This window comes from Carassius carassius, chromosome 11, assembly GCF_963082965.1.
Source record: "Carassius carassius chromosome 11, fCarCar2.1, whole genome shotgun sequence".
Taxonomy (NCBI): domain Eukaryota; kingdom Metazoa; phylum Chordata; class Actinopteri; order Cypriniformes; family Cyprinidae; genus Carassius; species Carassius carassius.
This window is the reverse complement of record NC_081765.1, coordinates 7639405-7657432: the sequence shown is the minus strand read 5'-3', so window position 1 is coordinate 7657432 and position 18028 is coordinate 7639405. Positions and strand designations below refer to the sequence as shown.

The following is an 18028-nucleotide window of genomic DNA, read 5'->3' as shown; positions in this document are numbered from 1 at the left end:
CTTAATAATGTATCTAAACTAAAAATAAATGAATTGCCCCTACATCACCTCAACAAATGAGGCCTTTTTATTTGAAGGAAACCTCATTATCATTAATTAAACTGCACTATCGATATGAAATAAAACTGAATATTTCTGTTATCATTATAAACCTTGAGACCATGTTTTCTTAAAGAGGGGCTGTTTGCCCCCTTGTACCCTGTTCAAGAATCCCAGCGCAATACTGCTCTTTATTTAGTCAAAATACTAGCAATTGTTTGCTTGCACCTCTCTAGTAATCCTGAGACAAGGTATCATTCACTGGCCATGTATCATGAAGGTAAGCATGTGTTTAATAATACTCATCATAACAGCATGGATTTCAAGTAGGTTCTACAGGCTAATCATTTCAACACCTGCATGTTCACGTATGGCTCGATTACACATCTTTTCACGCTCTATCTGACTCTCCAGAACTGCACTGCTACCAGTTTTCATCTGAAAATGAGCTTGAGCTCCCGGAGTCAGAGTCTGCGTCAGTCAATCCGTCAAAGTCCCAGTCGGCACTGGAACCGCTGTCGTCATCCTCCTCCGAGATGAAATTCTGACCGGACCCCAAGCACGTGGTATAGACCCGGGCCGAGAGGCTTATGGATCCGAACGACAATCCAAACATGGTGGCCACGTTTTTCCATGAGTCCTGAGTGGGATCGTATTCGTGTATCACCAGTCTGTTTTTGCTGTGATGAACTATTGCAATTGTTAGAAGCAGCAGTTTGCTGTTGTGTTGCACAACTTGGTAGTTGAGAGCGCTGCTGTCGATGGGAATGTCTCCGATCCGTCGCCATTCTCCTCGAGCCGGGTTATAGGCTTTGACCACGGGGATATCGCACAAACATATAATCTCCTCTTGAAAAACACAAGCTTTGTGGAGTTTGCTGCGTTTCAGAGAGCCCCGCTGGATCCAGAGGCTTTTCTTCGGCTCGTAGCTAAGCATCCTCCTCTTGTTCACCACATAAAGCCGCTCGTTTATTGTCACAACCTGCATCTTTCCCAAAGAATGCGGCAAGGGCGCCACAAAACCCCATTGGTTCCTCTGAATGCTGTAGCATTCAACTTCCTTGAGCCTGGCGTCAGAAACCGGATCTCTGCCTCCCAGAACATACAGATGCCCGTCGAGGTACCCCATGTACGAGTGAACTCTTCTGAGAAGTCTTTCCGCAAGCTCCTGCCAGCAATTCAACAGAGGGTTGTAGACCCAGAAGTGCTTGGACAGGTGCGAGGCGAGATACAGACTGTTCTCTGGCGTGGTGCAGACCAAAAACGTCTCCATGGGAGAGCGTTTGAAGTTCTGATTGGTGAGGTTGATGACCGGGGATGCCATAGAATAGATGTCGTCCGTAAAGGGGTCATAACACATGAACGGCTCATTTGGCCGTCCGAAGAAAAGCACCATTTCTTTTGCACTCTTGCCGACTCTTTGTTTGGCAGCGTGTACACTCTTTGATATCGTAGCACTCGGCTCATCGAGGACATTCGCAAGATACTTCTTTATAAAAGGCTTTGATTTCAGGCCTTCTAAATAAACTCTGTCTTTCTCTGAAAACAAAGCCCACCGCACACATCTAAGGACCTGAAGCGCATCTTCAGCATCTGGATTATGCGGATTATTCTCAATCCACTGTATCGCGAACGAACACACTTTGCGTTCGCAGTCGACGTCCAGAGAGTCCAGTGTGAGGATCTCTGTGATTTGCTTCAGGTCCAGCTCACAAAGATCTCGCGTGTTCGCACCGAGCTGGACGAAGTTCTTCGCGATGAACGCCTGAGCTTTGCTCTTCAACTCTAGATTGTCAAAGGTGTCGGCGAACCTCAAAACCCCTGCACAGTTAGAAAGGTCCAACCGTCTTGTCATGAAGTTTGCGCACGCTTGCCGGATATACTCCAGCTGCAGCATGTTGGCAGCTGCATAAAGCCTTTGCACATTGGCTTCGGTGACCGTGACTTTGCCAGTGTAGCAGTAATCGATTATGACTGCCATTGAATGGGCATCCACATCATGAATGGTGACACTTCTCTGCGTACTCTCATACAGTCCTCCGGTAAACATGCTTTTGAAATAAGGGCTCGCGGCTGCCAGTATATTTCGGTTGCACTGGAAAACTTTCCCTGAGGAGACACTTTGCTCCTGGTCTGGCTCCACTTCGATAGTCACGTCGACTAACAGCTGCGAGTCGTAGAATAATTTCAGCTCTCTCATTAAACTTGACGCGTGATTCGTGTCCTCGAGCTCCTCCGGACCACCGAAGCAGTTCACCGAGGCCATGTCGAGCCCCGTGCTCTCCGTCTGACGTTAAATCCCGTCGGTTCTGGGCGGCATCAAATCACCCTCAGCTCTCAAAGTGTCATGAAAACAACAAGCTGTGGGCTGCAGGTACCGCTTCTGTGTTGCCTGGCAATTCAGACATGTTTCATGAATGAAACGCGGGTCTTTTTTCCTCTGTACGAGATTAATTTAGGACTAACGATCGTCCGTCCCGATTCATTATTTCATGTCGCTCGGATTTTGATCTTGAGTGTTCGACGCTGCGTGCCTCACTCAAACGTGCTGTCTCTGAGCTGCTGCGGAGCACGGCGCTGATTGGTCACTTCGGCTACGTCACAAAGTCTGGTAAAGCGCCTACATAGACAGCCTTTCTAGGCAGCGCTCTCAGTGTGATATCAGAAATACTGCGACTCAACAGTGTCTTCTAGATAGGCAGCTCACTATGATCTGAGACGTGGCCAATCTCAGCGCTCTGTATTAAGTTCGGTTGACCTGCTAAAGCTTTGTTCACAATGACAAGCCTCAATAATATATAAAAAAAAATGCATGTCCCAGTCACATTTTCTTGATTAAATAAACATTACTTACACTATCAGAAAAAAGAAACAAACAAACAACAAAAACCTATTTTAAATTTTAAAATTTAGAATGTTATCAGTATTCTGTTTATTAAAGCCAAGTATGAAACTCATCAAGTTATTGTTTTAAGCATTTTACATTTATTCCAAAACTATATATTTTACTGGTGAACTTATGTTCAGCTATTATTTTTAATAGTTAACTTTGAAGTATTTTTTATGAATGAGCAATATAATACAAACACTATTTTGACATTTTTATCACAGAATAAAGCAGAAGATATATTTTCGAGTTTCTGATGGCTGTAATAAATGATATGTAAATTAGCACTGCACTATTCAAATACTTATGTATTACCTGGAGATTACTTGGAAACAGGGCCGCTGCTGACCAAATGGCTGCCCTAAACAGGATTGTATTGTTGCCCCCCCCCCCCCCCCCCCCAAAAAAAAAATATTATGGAAGTAAAAAAACAAAAACAAAAAAACTAATATATTCCTGAGACCCAGCTATAGAGTTTTTGCCTCTGTAGTGGACATTATATTTTAGTAAATTTCTCTAAGACCTCACATGCCACAGTTTGTCTGGATATCATGAAAAGAGCACATTCAGGGCTTTCTAGAAATACCAAATGATTGGAAGTTGGACCATGAACTCTTCCTCTTCTTGGTTATTAAAAATTGCTGACATTAGTTTAGTGATAAAAATGTACATCCTTATAGAAATATGAAAATATTTCACCAGGACACCAGGATTAAAATAATGTTTATTATGCATTTTGGGAGACAAAAGAATTGCATATGAAAACAAATTATATAGCAACATTCTTAAGAAACATTAGATATTATTATGAAAATCTGTCCATTTACTACTCCCATTATTACACTTCTTTTTTCTACATACTGTTCCAACAAGCGCTAAATTAGTTACAGTGTATAGATAACATTGTGCCTAATGGAAAAAACAATTTATGGACTTTTTGAACACATATTGCATAAAGCAAAATTGTATATCAAATCATGTTGTTATATATTTTCTAACATAATTGAGAACCATCCTTAAAGTTTGGTATAAAAAAAATCCTGAAACCCTAAAATTGAATGAATTTTTTATTTTTTTTTAATCCCATAGATTTTGCCTTTGCATGTCTATTCTTGTCATTTTATTTTTAGAAAAACGGAGTTCTGGTGTTTTCTACAGAGGACATAGCATAACATATGAATTAAATATAATTTTCAAAAAGTTATTTTACCTCTTTTTTTCTTACGTAGGCTCTAAACAATGTAATCTACTATTTCTGATTCTCATGATGATAGGTGTCAAATAGAACTGTAATATAAAAGTAAATAAATAATTTGTATTATTTACAAATTACAATTGTAGCTCTAGACAGTTACCTATGGCTATGACTTTATTAATACAGTTATCTAATTTATTTGATAGTCTGAAGCATTCAGAAATCATGCAAAAGCAAATTAAATAGTTTTTCTATGATAAAACCATGGTTTAAGGGTTGTGATGTCCACATGAATTTTGTTGAAGAAATTATAGAGGCTGGATTTCATCGTCCTGTAACAGCAGCAATTACATGCCTTTGGCTCCCTTTGCAGGTATTTGTAATAAAATGTAGTGTACATACATTGATTATTTAGTATTAGCCTAAGTTATGTATTTTAACAGCCTAATTAAACGACTATTATTGCCTCATTGTTTTTATATAATTCATTTAAAGTCATTTTCAAGGCTATTGTTGGCTTGGGTCTGTTTTTATAACCAAAAATTATTATTTGATTAAAACCATGCTTAATTTGCAGTGAGCATGGCTACAAGAATGATATTTTTTTACAAGAACGGTTATTCTTGTTAAAACCATGGGTCATTTTTGTAGAGGAACCTGGAAACTCAAGGAGAATATTAGATGCGTTGGTGGTGGTGAAATTATTTCCGACATTAAACATGTTATTAATGTAAACAGCCAAAAAGAAGTTTCACAGGATTATGAATGTGCCTGAAATTTATGCACGGGCTTCGTTTTAACCTTTTTTTCTCAGTTAATTTTCCTCGTGAGACATTAATAACTTGAATCATAGGCATAAGGTGAACTCAAAAGCCTATGCTAGTCTAATAATTAAGCACATCAAAAACCCATCTTTTTAGGCAGGTAACAAATATGGGTGTCATGCCATAAAATATTTGTTTAATAGGGCTACTACTCAATTTGTATTTAACGTAATCACAGCTTAATAAAAATGTAAGATACTAATTATAACACTTTCATTTACAATTCAAATGGTGAGTAAATGATATAGAAGTGAGGGAAAAAAACGTTACATTATAATACATTATTGCTACCTTCAGTCTAGCACAAATTTATGCACACACTCTCGCTCTCAAAAAAAAAACTCTCCATAATAAATTAAGCTGTCTGCGCTGTGAAATTAATCTCTTACCTCTATACTTTGTTGTGTGATGAAAGTACTCGCCAGATAGCATAATTCAGTCTCCGAGCGCTGCGTTTCAGCGATGACTCATCTGAACGCTTTTGATTGGTCAATGCATTCATAAACTCATGTGTGATTGGTTGTAATGCATTACAATAAAAAAATGCATAATAAGTATGACACCAAATATGACCACAAAATGTATTGGCCTATGTTTGCAAAAGGATTAATGAATCCAACTTCCTTTGCTAACATTTTGTGCAAATCAGACAAACATCCTAGGAGGAGTAGGTTTTCCCAAAAATGAAAATATTCTCTTGAATATTGTATTTCAGTTTCCCTGTACAGATATCCTTTGTTCACGGTGCAGTACAGAACTTTTCCAAACTTTATAATTCAGTTCAAAAGCCTTTTATTCAACATTTGAAACCAGTCATCATAGACCAGTTCTTAAAAAACAGAAACAAATATTACCATTTGATGTGCAAATGTCTCGTCCACAATGCTCTGTATAACAAGCATTATGTAAACATACAATCTGGAATGTCTGCCATTTACTTTAGGCTGCATTTGTACTTTAACAGCAGTATACAGTGTTTTACAGTCCATTTTGTCTGCTTTTATAAATGCATCAGATCACCCAAATAATTATCTTGTCATATGTTGCAACATAATCGACAACATTATTAAAAAAGGAATGCAACTTGCGCAACAGAAACCCATCAGGTGCTACTCTGGCAATACTGGTTATCTAATGTAAAAACGCAAGTTAACAGTAAAAGTGCTATTTGAGAGACAATGACTTATCATAACATCTACCAAAACCAATGCTGTCTTTATATTCATATCTTATTATTAATATAATTTGACAATTGGTTTCAATGGTTAAAAAAATTGTGCTGCAATTAGGCAAATTATTTGCATGTAAACACTTGAATACATAACTCTCTGGGTTTCAGCCATCAGGAATATTGCATTTGTTAACAGTACTTTTCAACTTCGAAACACATGATGCTATTTTATTTCCACTTCAGGTCTAGTTGTGCCCAGCCAGCTGGGCCTGAGACATTTAAGGTCAGAGCAGTTTAATAGCATCCGTCCCTCCAGCTGCCGTCACGCAGGGCGCTCAGAGCAGAGACACTCTTCGGCGGGGTCAGTAAACTGCAAAGACAGTGACTAGTGTTAATGACAGCAATACTCAAATGTATTATGCATTAAAGTATATATATATAATATTAAAACATTATTTTTCTAATAAGGATCAATTTATTTTCATCTCAAACTAACAATGAACAATTTTGACAACATTTACTATTATTTGTTAATGCAAATTTTGACGTATATTGAAACATATATAATAAATTGTGAACAAACATGAATTAATAAATTTTAAAACATTAAACTACACTACTGCTCGAAAGTTTTGGTTCAGAAAGAGATATTATTGTTTGCGAAAAAAATCTATTATGCTCATCATGGTTGCATTTATTTGATAAAAAAATACAGAAATATTATTATAATCTAAAACAACTGTTTCTATCTTATTTTATTTTAAAATGTAATTTATTCTTGTGATGCAAAGCTGGATATTCATCATCATTACTTACATCATTGATCCTTCAGAAATCAGTCTGATATGAGGATTTACTGCTCAAGAAATATTTCTGATTATTATCAAAATGTTGAAAACAGTTGTGCTGCTCTTTGTTTGATGGATAGAAGGTTCAAAAGAACAGCATTTATTTGAAATAGATTTAGAAGAGTAGATTTATTTTGTAACATAAAATGTCTTTACGTTCACTTTTGATCAGTTGAATGCATCCTTAATAAAAGTAACAATCTCTTTAAAAATATTCTTGCTAACTGCAAGTTAGTAAATTTATTTAAATGATTATCCACTTGGGATTTCTAAGAATCAATCCTGTCAGTATTTTTAGGGCTGTCAAATAATACAAATTTTAAATGAATTAATTACATGATATGCTGATTTATTAGTGAACAATTTGCAATAACAATAATTGCTTAGAAAAGTTAATTCAAAGGCATTACATTGTTTTTGCAGTTAAATCAATTATTATAATTACAAAAAGTGACTTCAGGTCAATGTATTGTTTGTTTTATGCCCATATCTTTAAACATAAGCCTAACACTAGTCTGCAGCCAACAACAATTCACATTGCCCGAGTTTGTCTGAACTGTAACTAAATGTATATTTGATTCACTGACTATGAAATTTGGTAATTAACAGTAAATTTCTAACAAAATAACACTTGTACTCTCTGGAATCGCTTAAGTTATAAAAAAACAAACAGTACAGGCTGACAAGTGAATGTTCAGTAGTTCATTTACACAAGCAGAGGAGGCAGAATTGTGAATGATTACCTTCGTACAGGCTGGGCGATTTTACTGCGTGAGGCCCCACTTGTCCCAACAAAGGATGCAGGCCGAGGTAGAGCGCTGCGACTGGACGAGGGGGCGCTGGGTTTGCTGGGGATAGAGCCGAGACTAACAGAGGAAGGCATTGTGGTGGCACTCTGGATGGTAGGGCTCACATATGCTGTGGCTTTCAGAGGGGGCCGTGTTGAGAAGTTGCCCACGCTCTGAACCCGCTGCTGTAACTGGCCCGGAGAGGGAACTGAGATTGAACAGAGAGCAATCAAAATTGACCTGAGGTTCATGACAAAGTGTGATATAATCTGCTACAAGATAATTATCATCAAATTTAATGTGATGTTTTGACTTCTCACTTGCAGAATGTATCTTGGTCAGACCGCTGTGGGAATCAAAACTCTGACTGTTGCGGAGTAACGACAAAGATGAGGAGGATGTGGCAATGTGAGCGGTCGGAGCAGGAACATTAGGCACACTGGGGATGCTGGGAGCTCGAAGTAGGTTTGGCATACTCCTCCTTAGCTTGTCTGAAAAAAGAAAGACAATGTGTGTTAAAACGGCCAATCTAGCACAAACGGAAAGTATTTAGGAAGAGCGTGATGTACAGTCTATAGTCTATTCAAGCACAGTCTATAGCAGTGGTTCTCATCCAGAGGGCTGCCCGGGACCCACTACATAACTCCTCTGAAAGCTTCCTCACTCGTTCCTTGTCTCCTCATGGTGCAGTTAGAGAATTAAGATGTCCTTCCACCCTCTGTATGTCTTTCTTAACACACCTGATTCAGATCATCAGCTCATGAACTGAACAGAGTGTGTCAGATAAGAGACAGTTAGAGAACCACTGATCTATTCTACCTTGCATTCATATCAAAACAGAGAGTTGAGTGATAAACCAGCATGTTGCTATGGAGAAGGTTTAGAATAATGATAGAACTTTAGCTATGTCCCAACTCAGAGCCTTGTCTTTAGAGATGTGATAATATATTAACAGTTTAAAAGAAAAGAAAAGAAAAGATTGGATTGTACTACAAAATAAAATAAAAAACCCTTTAATTTATATCTTGGCTAAAATATACACTGTTTAAATGAGCTTAACTCAAAGATCTAAGACTTTTTCTATGAACACAAAAGGCCTATTTCTCTAAAATATTGTTCACAAATCTGTCTAAATCTGTGTTCGTGAGCACTTCTCCTTTACCGAGATAATCCATCCACCTCACAGGTGTGGCATATCAAGATGCTGATTAGACAGCATGATTATTGCCACAATAAAAGGCCACTCTAAAATGTGCAGTTTTATCACACAGCACAATGCCACAGATGTCCCAAGTTTTAAGGGAGCATGCAATTGGCATGCTGACTGCAGGATTGTCCACCAGAGCTGTTGCCGTGAAATGAATGTTACTTTCTCTACCATAAGCCGTCTCCAAAGGCATTTCAGAGAATTTGGCAGTACCTCCAACCGGCCTCACAACCACAGACCACGTGTAACCACACCAGCCCAGGACCTCCACATCCAGCATCTTCACCTCCAAGATCATCTGAGACCAGCCACCCGGACAGCTGCTGGAACAATCGGTTTGCAAAACCAAAGAATTTCTGCACAAACTTTCAGAAACCGTCTCAGAGAAGCACATCTGCATGCTCATCGTCCTCATTGGGGTCTCGACCTGACTGCAGTTCGTCGACGTAACCGACTTGAGTGGGCAAATGCTCACATTTGATGGCGTCTGGCACTTTGGAGAGGTGTTTTCTTCACGGATGAATCCCAGTTTTCATTGTACAGGGCAAATGGCAGACGTAACAGTATGGCGTTGTTAGGGTGAGCAGTTTGCTGATGTCAACGTTGTGGAACGAGTGGCACATGGTGGGGTTATGGTATGGGCAGGGGTATGTTATGGACAATGAACACAGGTGCATTTTATTGATGGCATTTTGAATGCACAGAGATACCGTGACGAGATCCTGAGGCCCATTGTTGTGCCATTCATCCACCACCATCACCTCATGTTGCAGCATGATAATGCACGGCCCCATGATGCAAGGATCTGTACACAATTCCTGGAAGCTGAAAACATCCCAGTTCTTGCATGGTCAGCATACTCACCAGACATGTCACCCACGACAGCATGTTCAAGTTCCTGCCAACATCCAGCAGCTTCACACAGCCACTGAAGAGGAGTGGACCAACATCCCACAGGCCACAATCAACAACCTGATCAACTCTATGTGAAGAAGATGTGTTGCACTGTGTGAGGCAAATGGTGGTCACACCAGACTGGTTTTCAGACCACCCCGGACCCACCAATATAGTAAAACTGCACAGTGAACTTTTATTTAAGGCACACCTGTGCAATAATCATGCTGTCTAATCAGCATCTTGTTATGTCACACCTGTGAGGTGGATGGATTATCTCGGCAAAGGAGAAGTGCTGCTAACACAGATTTGTGAACAATATTTGAGAGAAATAGACTTTTTGTGTACTTTTGTGTAATTGCTATTGTTATCAGTATATTTTCAGCCTGTGGTTGATAAGTGTGTGTAGTCTGACCTGTGTGTGCTCTGTAGCTCTGGGTCTCTGTGGCTGTGCTGGAGCTGAGGTTGGGCATGTGCAGCTGCTGGTAGGACAGGCTGTTGAGGTACTGAGGTGTGGAGGGGCTGCGCCGGCACTCTCTCATGCTGGAGAGGCTCTGTGAGTGGGACGTGCTGCGCTGCATGGAGGACGTATGGAAGAGCCGCGGCTGCGGAGCCGACAGCTGATCGTACTCTTCCTCCAACTCCTCCTCCAGCTCGGCCTCACTCCTCATGCTCCTGCGCGCACCTGTGTGCACCGAAAAACTGGCACTGCGGCACGTGGCTGTGGCAGCGGTGCACGCGTACTCCTGCCGTAGACCTAAAAACAAACATTTGTTTCTATGGATATACATGAAGCATCCTGATTACAAAAAAATACTTTTTTTCGGCCCCAATCCACACTTTTAGATGCTATTTTGAAGAATGTTGGAAACCTAACAGTTTCGGTTCCCATTGACTTCCACTGTATGAAAGATTACAATGGAAGCCTATGGGAACTGAAAGTATTTGGTTACCAACATTCTTCAATCGTCTTTATATTCCGCAGAAGAACGTCATACAGGTTTGAAATAACAATGATTATGAGTAAATGATGACAAGATTTTAATTTTTGAATGAACTATACCTTTAATATAAATCATTGCAAATATCACCCCTCTACAATTTGATGAATTAAAGCAGACATACTCTCCTCCTGCAGTCGGGCCATGACCTCCACATCAGTCATGTCCTGAAGCTTATAGCTCATAGAGATGGGATCATCTTCCTGCTCAGAGACACTGAGATCACTGTCTATGGATGACTGAGGACTGAGAGGCCTTTGCCAATGACTATTACCTGAAAGAGACATGGAGAATTCAGCCTCACGTATAAAGCACTGACTGAAAAAACTAAAAGTGCATTTTTATACTGCTTGAAAATCATGGTGTCCTGTTTTGTCTAGTTTGTCTAATAACTAAACCATTCCCCATAAAAAAATAAAATAGATAATTTTGTTTAAATAGTATTTTTGCCTGACACACGGTGTTCATGTGCAGAATACATACTGCTTTACTGACTGAAATTTTTGTTTTGTTTTCTGTACATAACAGAAAATATAATGCATAAATTAAACATTGACTAACAATGTTTTTAGTTTTATCCTGAAATATGATAATATGATATTGTACTATCATATTTTTTATGGTGAAATGAAGTAAAACTGACCTATGTTAAGTACAATTTTGGCTCATATCCAAAATATAATTTTTTTTTTTTTTCATTTTGTCTTTGGGGAAAGAAATATTTTTGATTAATAGTAAAAAGAAATTTTAGGCTCAAACCAATCCATTAAATATAATATGATAAAATTTGATAATTTTTTTTAAAGTGGTCTGAAATAGTTGATTTTTATAATATACCTTTTTTGTTTGTTTGTTTGCTTAAGAAATTAATCATTATATTACTTCAGCAAGTTAAAAAAAGTGAAAGTAAAGACATTTCTAATGTTACAAAAGATTTCTATTTTTTTTTTAATAAATTCTGTTCTTTTTAACTCTCTGTTCGTAAAAAAACCCTGAAAAATCTGTATGTTTTCAACAGTGATAATAATAAGAAAGTAGTAAATGAAGGTAAAGGGAGCAGTTTCCTAATGCATTAAATCAGCATATTATTCTGAAGCATCATGTGACTGAAGACTGTATAGTAATGATGCTTTGGAAACTTTTGAATGGAAAATTCATCTTTATCAACACAGGAATAAACTTTTTATGGAAGTTCTAAGCGGCCATGCATTATATTTTTTTTCCTTCTTGTTTTCTCGTTATAACGACTTAATTTTCTCGTTATCTCGACATAATGAAAGTCATTTTCTCGTTATGACGACTTAATTTTCTCGTTATCTCGACATAATGAAAGTCGTTTTCTCGTTATAACGACTTAATTTTCTCTAAGAAGTTACAAAACTGCGTAACTTCAATAGGTGGCACTATAGACCTTAGTAAAACTGATGGGGTGTTGTACACTGTTTACGTTACTGTACGCGGAACTTCCTCGTGATCGCGATAATTTTGTGCAATCTTGTTCATTACTGACATTTAATTAATTCATAAATGTTAAATGCTTGAATCAATGATTATTTTGTGTATTAAGTTCTTGCTAGATGCATGAGTTTCACCAACGCGTTCTGGGTCATAAAATAACTGCTTATCAAAACCAAGGTTGACGTCACTGTATTCTGTTTGAACCTATATCTTTATTTGTGCTTCTTTTAGGCACATGATTAGGTAGTTAATAAGCGGAGATGTTCTGTTTATCTACAGTAGGACGGGATTTAACGATGTAGGCTATTTGTGATGTGCTTCTTTTCCTTATTATTAATCTTTGTTGTTAACCATATTGATGAGAATGTGATGTATATGTAAAGTGCATAGTAGGGCTGCACGATATTGGGAAAAAATGACATTGCGATGTTTTATTTTTCTGCGATATATATTCCGATATGAAATCTAATCAAATGTTTTCTTACAAACAAAAATGGGGTGAGCACACCCACATTCTCATTTTAAATGATTTAAACATCAACACCATCGTGTCAATTGATTAATATGCGGGAGGGAGAGAGAGCAAGACAGCGCTCGTGTTGTTTGAAGACGGTGAGCGTGCGGCTGGGGCTCGCTCTCTCTCTCTCGCGCTCTCTCTCTATTTCTTGCGCGCTCTCTCTCTCTCTCTGCCCTGTCAAAACTTTCACTCTATGATGGTTAAGCTGTGCAATTAATCTGCGAATCACATTCGTCAAGGGCCGGGGAGCAGCTGGCCCGTACAGTTAATGAATAACGGATCAACTACGACAGCCAACATCGCACATCCTGCGATGTGACTATCGTGGATTCGTACATCGCAATATCGATGCTTAAACGACACATCGTGCAGCCCTAGTGCATAGGCTAATTTAATTCAGTTTTGTTCTATAATGTTGTAATCGTTTTTTTCATGATATCTGCCACAGTATATAATGACTACAAAAAATGGTTTTTCATCAGATGCCTGTCAAAGTTGAGTTTGTTACTATAGCAACAGTAAAACTGTCATGTCTGATAAGGAGAAAACAAACTTTCGTTATGTCGAGATAAAGAGAAAATTAAGTCGTCATAATGAGAAAACAAACTTTCATTATGTCGAGATAACGATAAAATTATAATGCAAGGCCGCTTAGAACTTCCGTAACTGTTTGTATTTTTAGATCAAAATAAATGCAGCCTTGGTGAGCAGAAGAGACTTCTTTCAAAGACATTTACAAATCTTAATGACCCCAAACTTTTGAAAGACTGAAGAAGTTGTGTGTATGCTTTATGGAGTGTGATGATGACCTTAGTCAATCTTACTGTGTGTAGTCATGTGATAGAGGAATGTGGGAGATCTTTCGGTTAGGCTGGAGCAGTTCCTCCCTGTGAGAGCCTTCTGATGGTTTGGTGAAGGTGGATCTGGGTCAGGAGAGAGATGATAGATATCATGTCAGACTATGGTGAGTAAAAACAATGAGTAAAACTACACAGTATAGATTACATTTTTTGCTGAATATTTATAGTCCTGTGTTGGGTTGCCACTTGCTGTTCATTGTCAAATCTGTGTCCTAAAGCAAAACCAGTTGACAACCAGGACCATACGCAGACCTTCTGTGACAAATCTTTGCCTCTTGGAACATATGCTGCAATGGTTGACACCATAAGGTCATCACAACTCATCAGTGATGTCTCACATTTCACAAGGCTTGAAAAATGCTGAGCTGATTGAAGGAAATGATACGGAATGGACATGATTGCACACCATGGAAGTCAATGGGGACCAGCAACTGAAGGTGAACTATCCCTTTAAATGCACTCTAAAATTCTCTACATACATTTTTTAAACAAAGTGGCTGGAAACATTACATTCAGTTCACTTTTAAGCTATATAATTTCTGTAAAAGTATTCTAAATTGTACTTCTTTTTCACAATGGACTGTGTAATACACAATACAGACGATGTAGTTTATCAGTGACACAGTACAGTATCTTTATTAGCGATTAGAGAGAGTTCGAGAAAGCATCTAATGAATAGTAATGAGAAAGTGTTTCTGGTCTTAGGTTAGGATGAGTGAGGCGCAAGTGTTACCTGTTTGCTCAGTTAGTGCAGGTTTAGTAAAGGGTTTAGAAGAGCTGCTTAAAGAAGACAGTTCATCTACAGGACTGAACAGAACGCTTGAAGAGAGGACGCCTCTCCATCTTTTGGCTAATGGGAAAAGGAAGTGCAATCAATAAAAAAAAACATTACACACAGCAACAGTCATATTTTAACAGTAAGAGTAGTGAATGAGGATATATATATATAAACAAAAAATTTACACAATGGGATTCACATTGACCACATTAAGAATATTGAATTATTTTTAATTAATTGCAAAAATAAACAATAAAGAAATTTAAGCTATTTCTGAAAATTCAGGAAAACTGTAACTAGGGCATTCTTCTCAGTTGCTTCTTTTGTGTTCCACGGAAGAAGGAAAGGTTTGGAACTTTGATTTTGGGACAAACTGTTCAGTTAAAAGAGTGAAAATGGGTTGAATGAGTTATTGGTAGTCAAGCGGACCACAGTACTTATGCGTACCTGAACAATTAGCCTTTCCAAGATCGCACAAAAACAAGCATTCACAGCTACCCAGAAAAACAAAGATGTATTCATGACCCCGTTTGCAGTGAGCCAAACTCGCTGAATCTGGCCTTTCAAAAGCCATTCAGAGCGCCTGCAACTCCACAACACACATCTCTGTGTATGCCCCATTTACGCAGGGACTGATCCAAAGAAACAACTGATACAAAAACATTTCACAATGTCCCCAGGACGGTCCTCGATACATCTGTGTTATTTAGTGCTGATTCTGCAGGCAGATTTATATAGGAGTTGTTTATATGGATACCATCCAAGTGCAGAAAATGTAGGTTATCTATTCACCTTTTAGCTACCAAGACACTGTAGTGATAACTTTACATCTCCTCAAGTTCGTATTGTTTATGATCTTATCGAGTTATATATTATATTGGGTAACATTAAAACAGACCACAGTCTTCCACTGTTCATTTTCAGATTTTTTTTAGACATCTTACAGATTTCTATAATTAAATAGTATGTGTATCTGCATTACATCTAGATTGCATTAAAGAAATAGTTCACCCCGAAAATTTACATTTTCTAAAAATGTACTCACCCTCAGGCCATCCAAGATGTAGATGAGTTTGTTTCTTCATCAGAACAGATTTGGAGAAATTTAGCATTGCATCACTTGCTCACCAGTGGTTGCTCTGCAGTGGATGGGTGCCGTCAGAATGAGAGTCCAAACAGCTGATAAAAACATCACAATAATCCACAAGTAATCCACAGCAGTCCATTAATTAACGTCTTGTGAAGAGAAAAGTTGTGTGTTTGTAATAAACAAATCCATCCATCTGTGCATATTTCTCTCCTGATACAGATGAGACAAAGTGAAAGCACTATATGGATAGAGGACACTTTTTTTACTTGTGGATGATTGTGATGTTTTTATCAGCTGTTTGGACTCTCATTCTGACGGCACCCATCCACTGGTGAGCAAGTGATGCAATGATACATTTCTCCAAATCTGTTCTGATGAAGAAGCAAACTTATCTACATCTTAGATGGCCTGAGGGTGAGTACATTTCGGGTGAACTATTTATTTAAAGAAAAGCTAGAATGGTCAATCACTAACCCTCAAGCTCAGTTTGACCATAAACAACAAGGACATTATAGAAATTCAAATTTCATACTCTATATTCAATGGAATTATGGTAAGTACCTTGGTCCAGTTTGTAGCACAATGAGCGTTTGGCTAACTCCACCTCTGGTCTGGGGTTGTCCAGCACGTGTCTGCACCACTGAAGAGGACTGAGGAGAAGATGAGGAAACAGCTTGGCTTTTGGAGACACGTACAACCTGGTGACATAAACAATTGGTCAAAACATCCAAATCTGTATTTCTGTTGCCTGGATGTATCACGAATTTTATCATTAACCTAATATTTGTATTAATTCAGCTGATTAAAAGGCAGTTTGAGACAGCACCTAAAATATTAAGAGACAATAAGTATTCATTAAAGTGTTCTTAAAGGGGTCATATAATGCAATTTCAAGTTTTCCTTTCTCTTTGAAGAATTACAAGCTAGTTTGTGAATAGACAAGATCCCTAAAGCTCCAAAGACTAACTTTAGTCCCACTGCAGGAGTTGTGCATTCAAGACTAATGTTTCATCCCATAACAAAGGCAGGCCAGATTTGTCTGTATTTGTCATTTCTCTATATAGTGCACAGGTACAGGTTAGACTACTTTTCCCCAACTGGTGTGAGATTATCACAAATGACCAGTTAAATATGCATCTTTGCACTACACATTTAGAAGACAAACAATCTGAAGAAAAATATGGAAATCTTTCAGATTACAGTAACAATGAACCTGGATAAATACAGTAGTCCACTTATGGTGATATTTCATGGGAACTGAATTTAAGGGATGACAAAGAGCACGTGACGCTGAAAATCAAATCCTAACATTCTAGGTAAAAATGACACCACTGTTTACTCAGTAAACGATACAGCATCAGTACCAGCTGTAATCGGACTCTCCATCGATGGGAAGTACAACATGAAGGTCTAGTATTTCCAACTCATCCAGGACAGTGGCATCCTCCTCATCAGCACCAGTCACTGACTGCGGATGAAAATACGGATAGCGCTCCTCCGATAGTCCAAAAGATGGAGAATCGGGGGGAGAAGCGCAGTAGCCCCCGGTGAGCGCGGGACAGGCCGGCGCCGGAGCTGCTGACACACGGCCGCCAGAGGTGCAGCTTTGCGCGGCGTTCGTTCTCGACCGGAGCTGCTCGTTCTGCCTCTCCAGTTTCCTCACGAGCTCCTGAAGCTTTTTCACCTCCAGTTCTGCGTTCATTATCTTACTGTTGCCATTGACGTCCGCCATCATCTGCGGCTTGAACAATAGTCCGTCCATTGAAGAGAAAAACATGTAAACAATATGGTGGCGGTGTTGTTTACCCTGTGTGCCCAGACTCGCAGTGCTTTCAGACGGCTTGCCCGCTTCATTCAGACGCTGATGTGCTGCTCATGCATGTGTCTCTGTCTCCTCCTCCCCAGTTCAAAACACGACAGACAAACACACATCACCAGGCAATACACCACCTCTCGACAGCCTTCCATTTGATTAAGATGACTAATAAAATGGTGCCTTACATCTGGAGTGTCATATTTTATCCTATACTCTATTCTATTCTATTCCTTATAGTACTTCAACTATGTAGGATAATTCAGTTTCACATTCCCATAATATACACTACCGTTCAAAGTAAGGTCATTACGTTGTTTAATTATTTAAGAATTTAATACTTTATTCGGTAAGGACGCATTAAACTGAACAAAAGTGAGAGTAAAGACATTTACAGTGTTGCATAAAAATGCATGTTGCTCTTATGAACTTTCTGTTCGTCAAAGAATCCACAAAAATATTAAGCAGCTCAACTGTTTTCAACATTGGTGATGATCAGAAATGTTTCTTGAGCAACACATCAAAGGATTTCTGAAGGATCATGTGACACTGAAGACTGGAGGAATGATGCTCAAAATTTAGCTTTGATTACAAGAATAAATTACGTTTTAAAATATATTAATATAGAAAATAGAAATTGCAATAATGCTTCACAATA

At 38.5% G+C, this 18028-nt stretch overlaps 2 protein-coding genes across 7 annotated transcripts; both read right to left on the bottom strand.

The window, feature by feature from the left end:
- Positions 1 to 309: 309 nt before the first annotated feature.
- Positions 310 to 2612, bottom strand: kbtbd7 (kelch repeat and BTB (POZ) domain containing 7). The gene has a single exon (XM_059561526.1). The coding sequence runs from the start codon at positions 2303 to 2305 to the stop codon at positions 464 to 466; it is 1842 nt and encodes a 613-aa protein (XP_059417509.1). The 5' UTR covers positions 2306 to 2612; the 3' UTR covers positions 310 to 463.
- A 3101-nt stretch (positions 2613 to 5713) lies between these two features.
- On the bottom strand, positions 5714 to 17502 carry LOC132152703 (SLAIN motif-containing protein 1-like). Of its 6 annotated transcripts, none has more exons than XM_059561520.1 (9): positions 16922 to 17502; positions 16119 to 16255; positions 14423 to 14539; positions 13654 to 13752; positions 10979 to 11128; positions 10269 to 10610; positions 8073 to 8243; positions 7708 to 7960; positions 5714 to 6486 (listed from the first exon to the last, which is right to left on the bottom strand). In XM_059561520.1, exons 1-9 carry the CDS (start codon positions 17332 to 17334, stop codon positions 6411 to 6413), a joined length of 1758 nt encoding a protein of 585 aa, XP_059417503.1. In that variant the 5' UTR covers positions 17335 to 17502; the 3' UTR covers positions 5714 to 6410. The 6 variants fall into 6 exon arrangements, with proteins under 6 accessions (XP_059417503.1, XP_059417506.1, XP_059417504.1 ...); XM_059561523.1 differs by having other exon boundaries at positions 16119 to 16207; positions 16922 to 17105; XM_059561521.1 differs by having other exon boundaries at positions 16119 to 16207; positions 16897 to 16976.
- Positions 17503 to 18028: the final 526 nt, after the last annotated feature.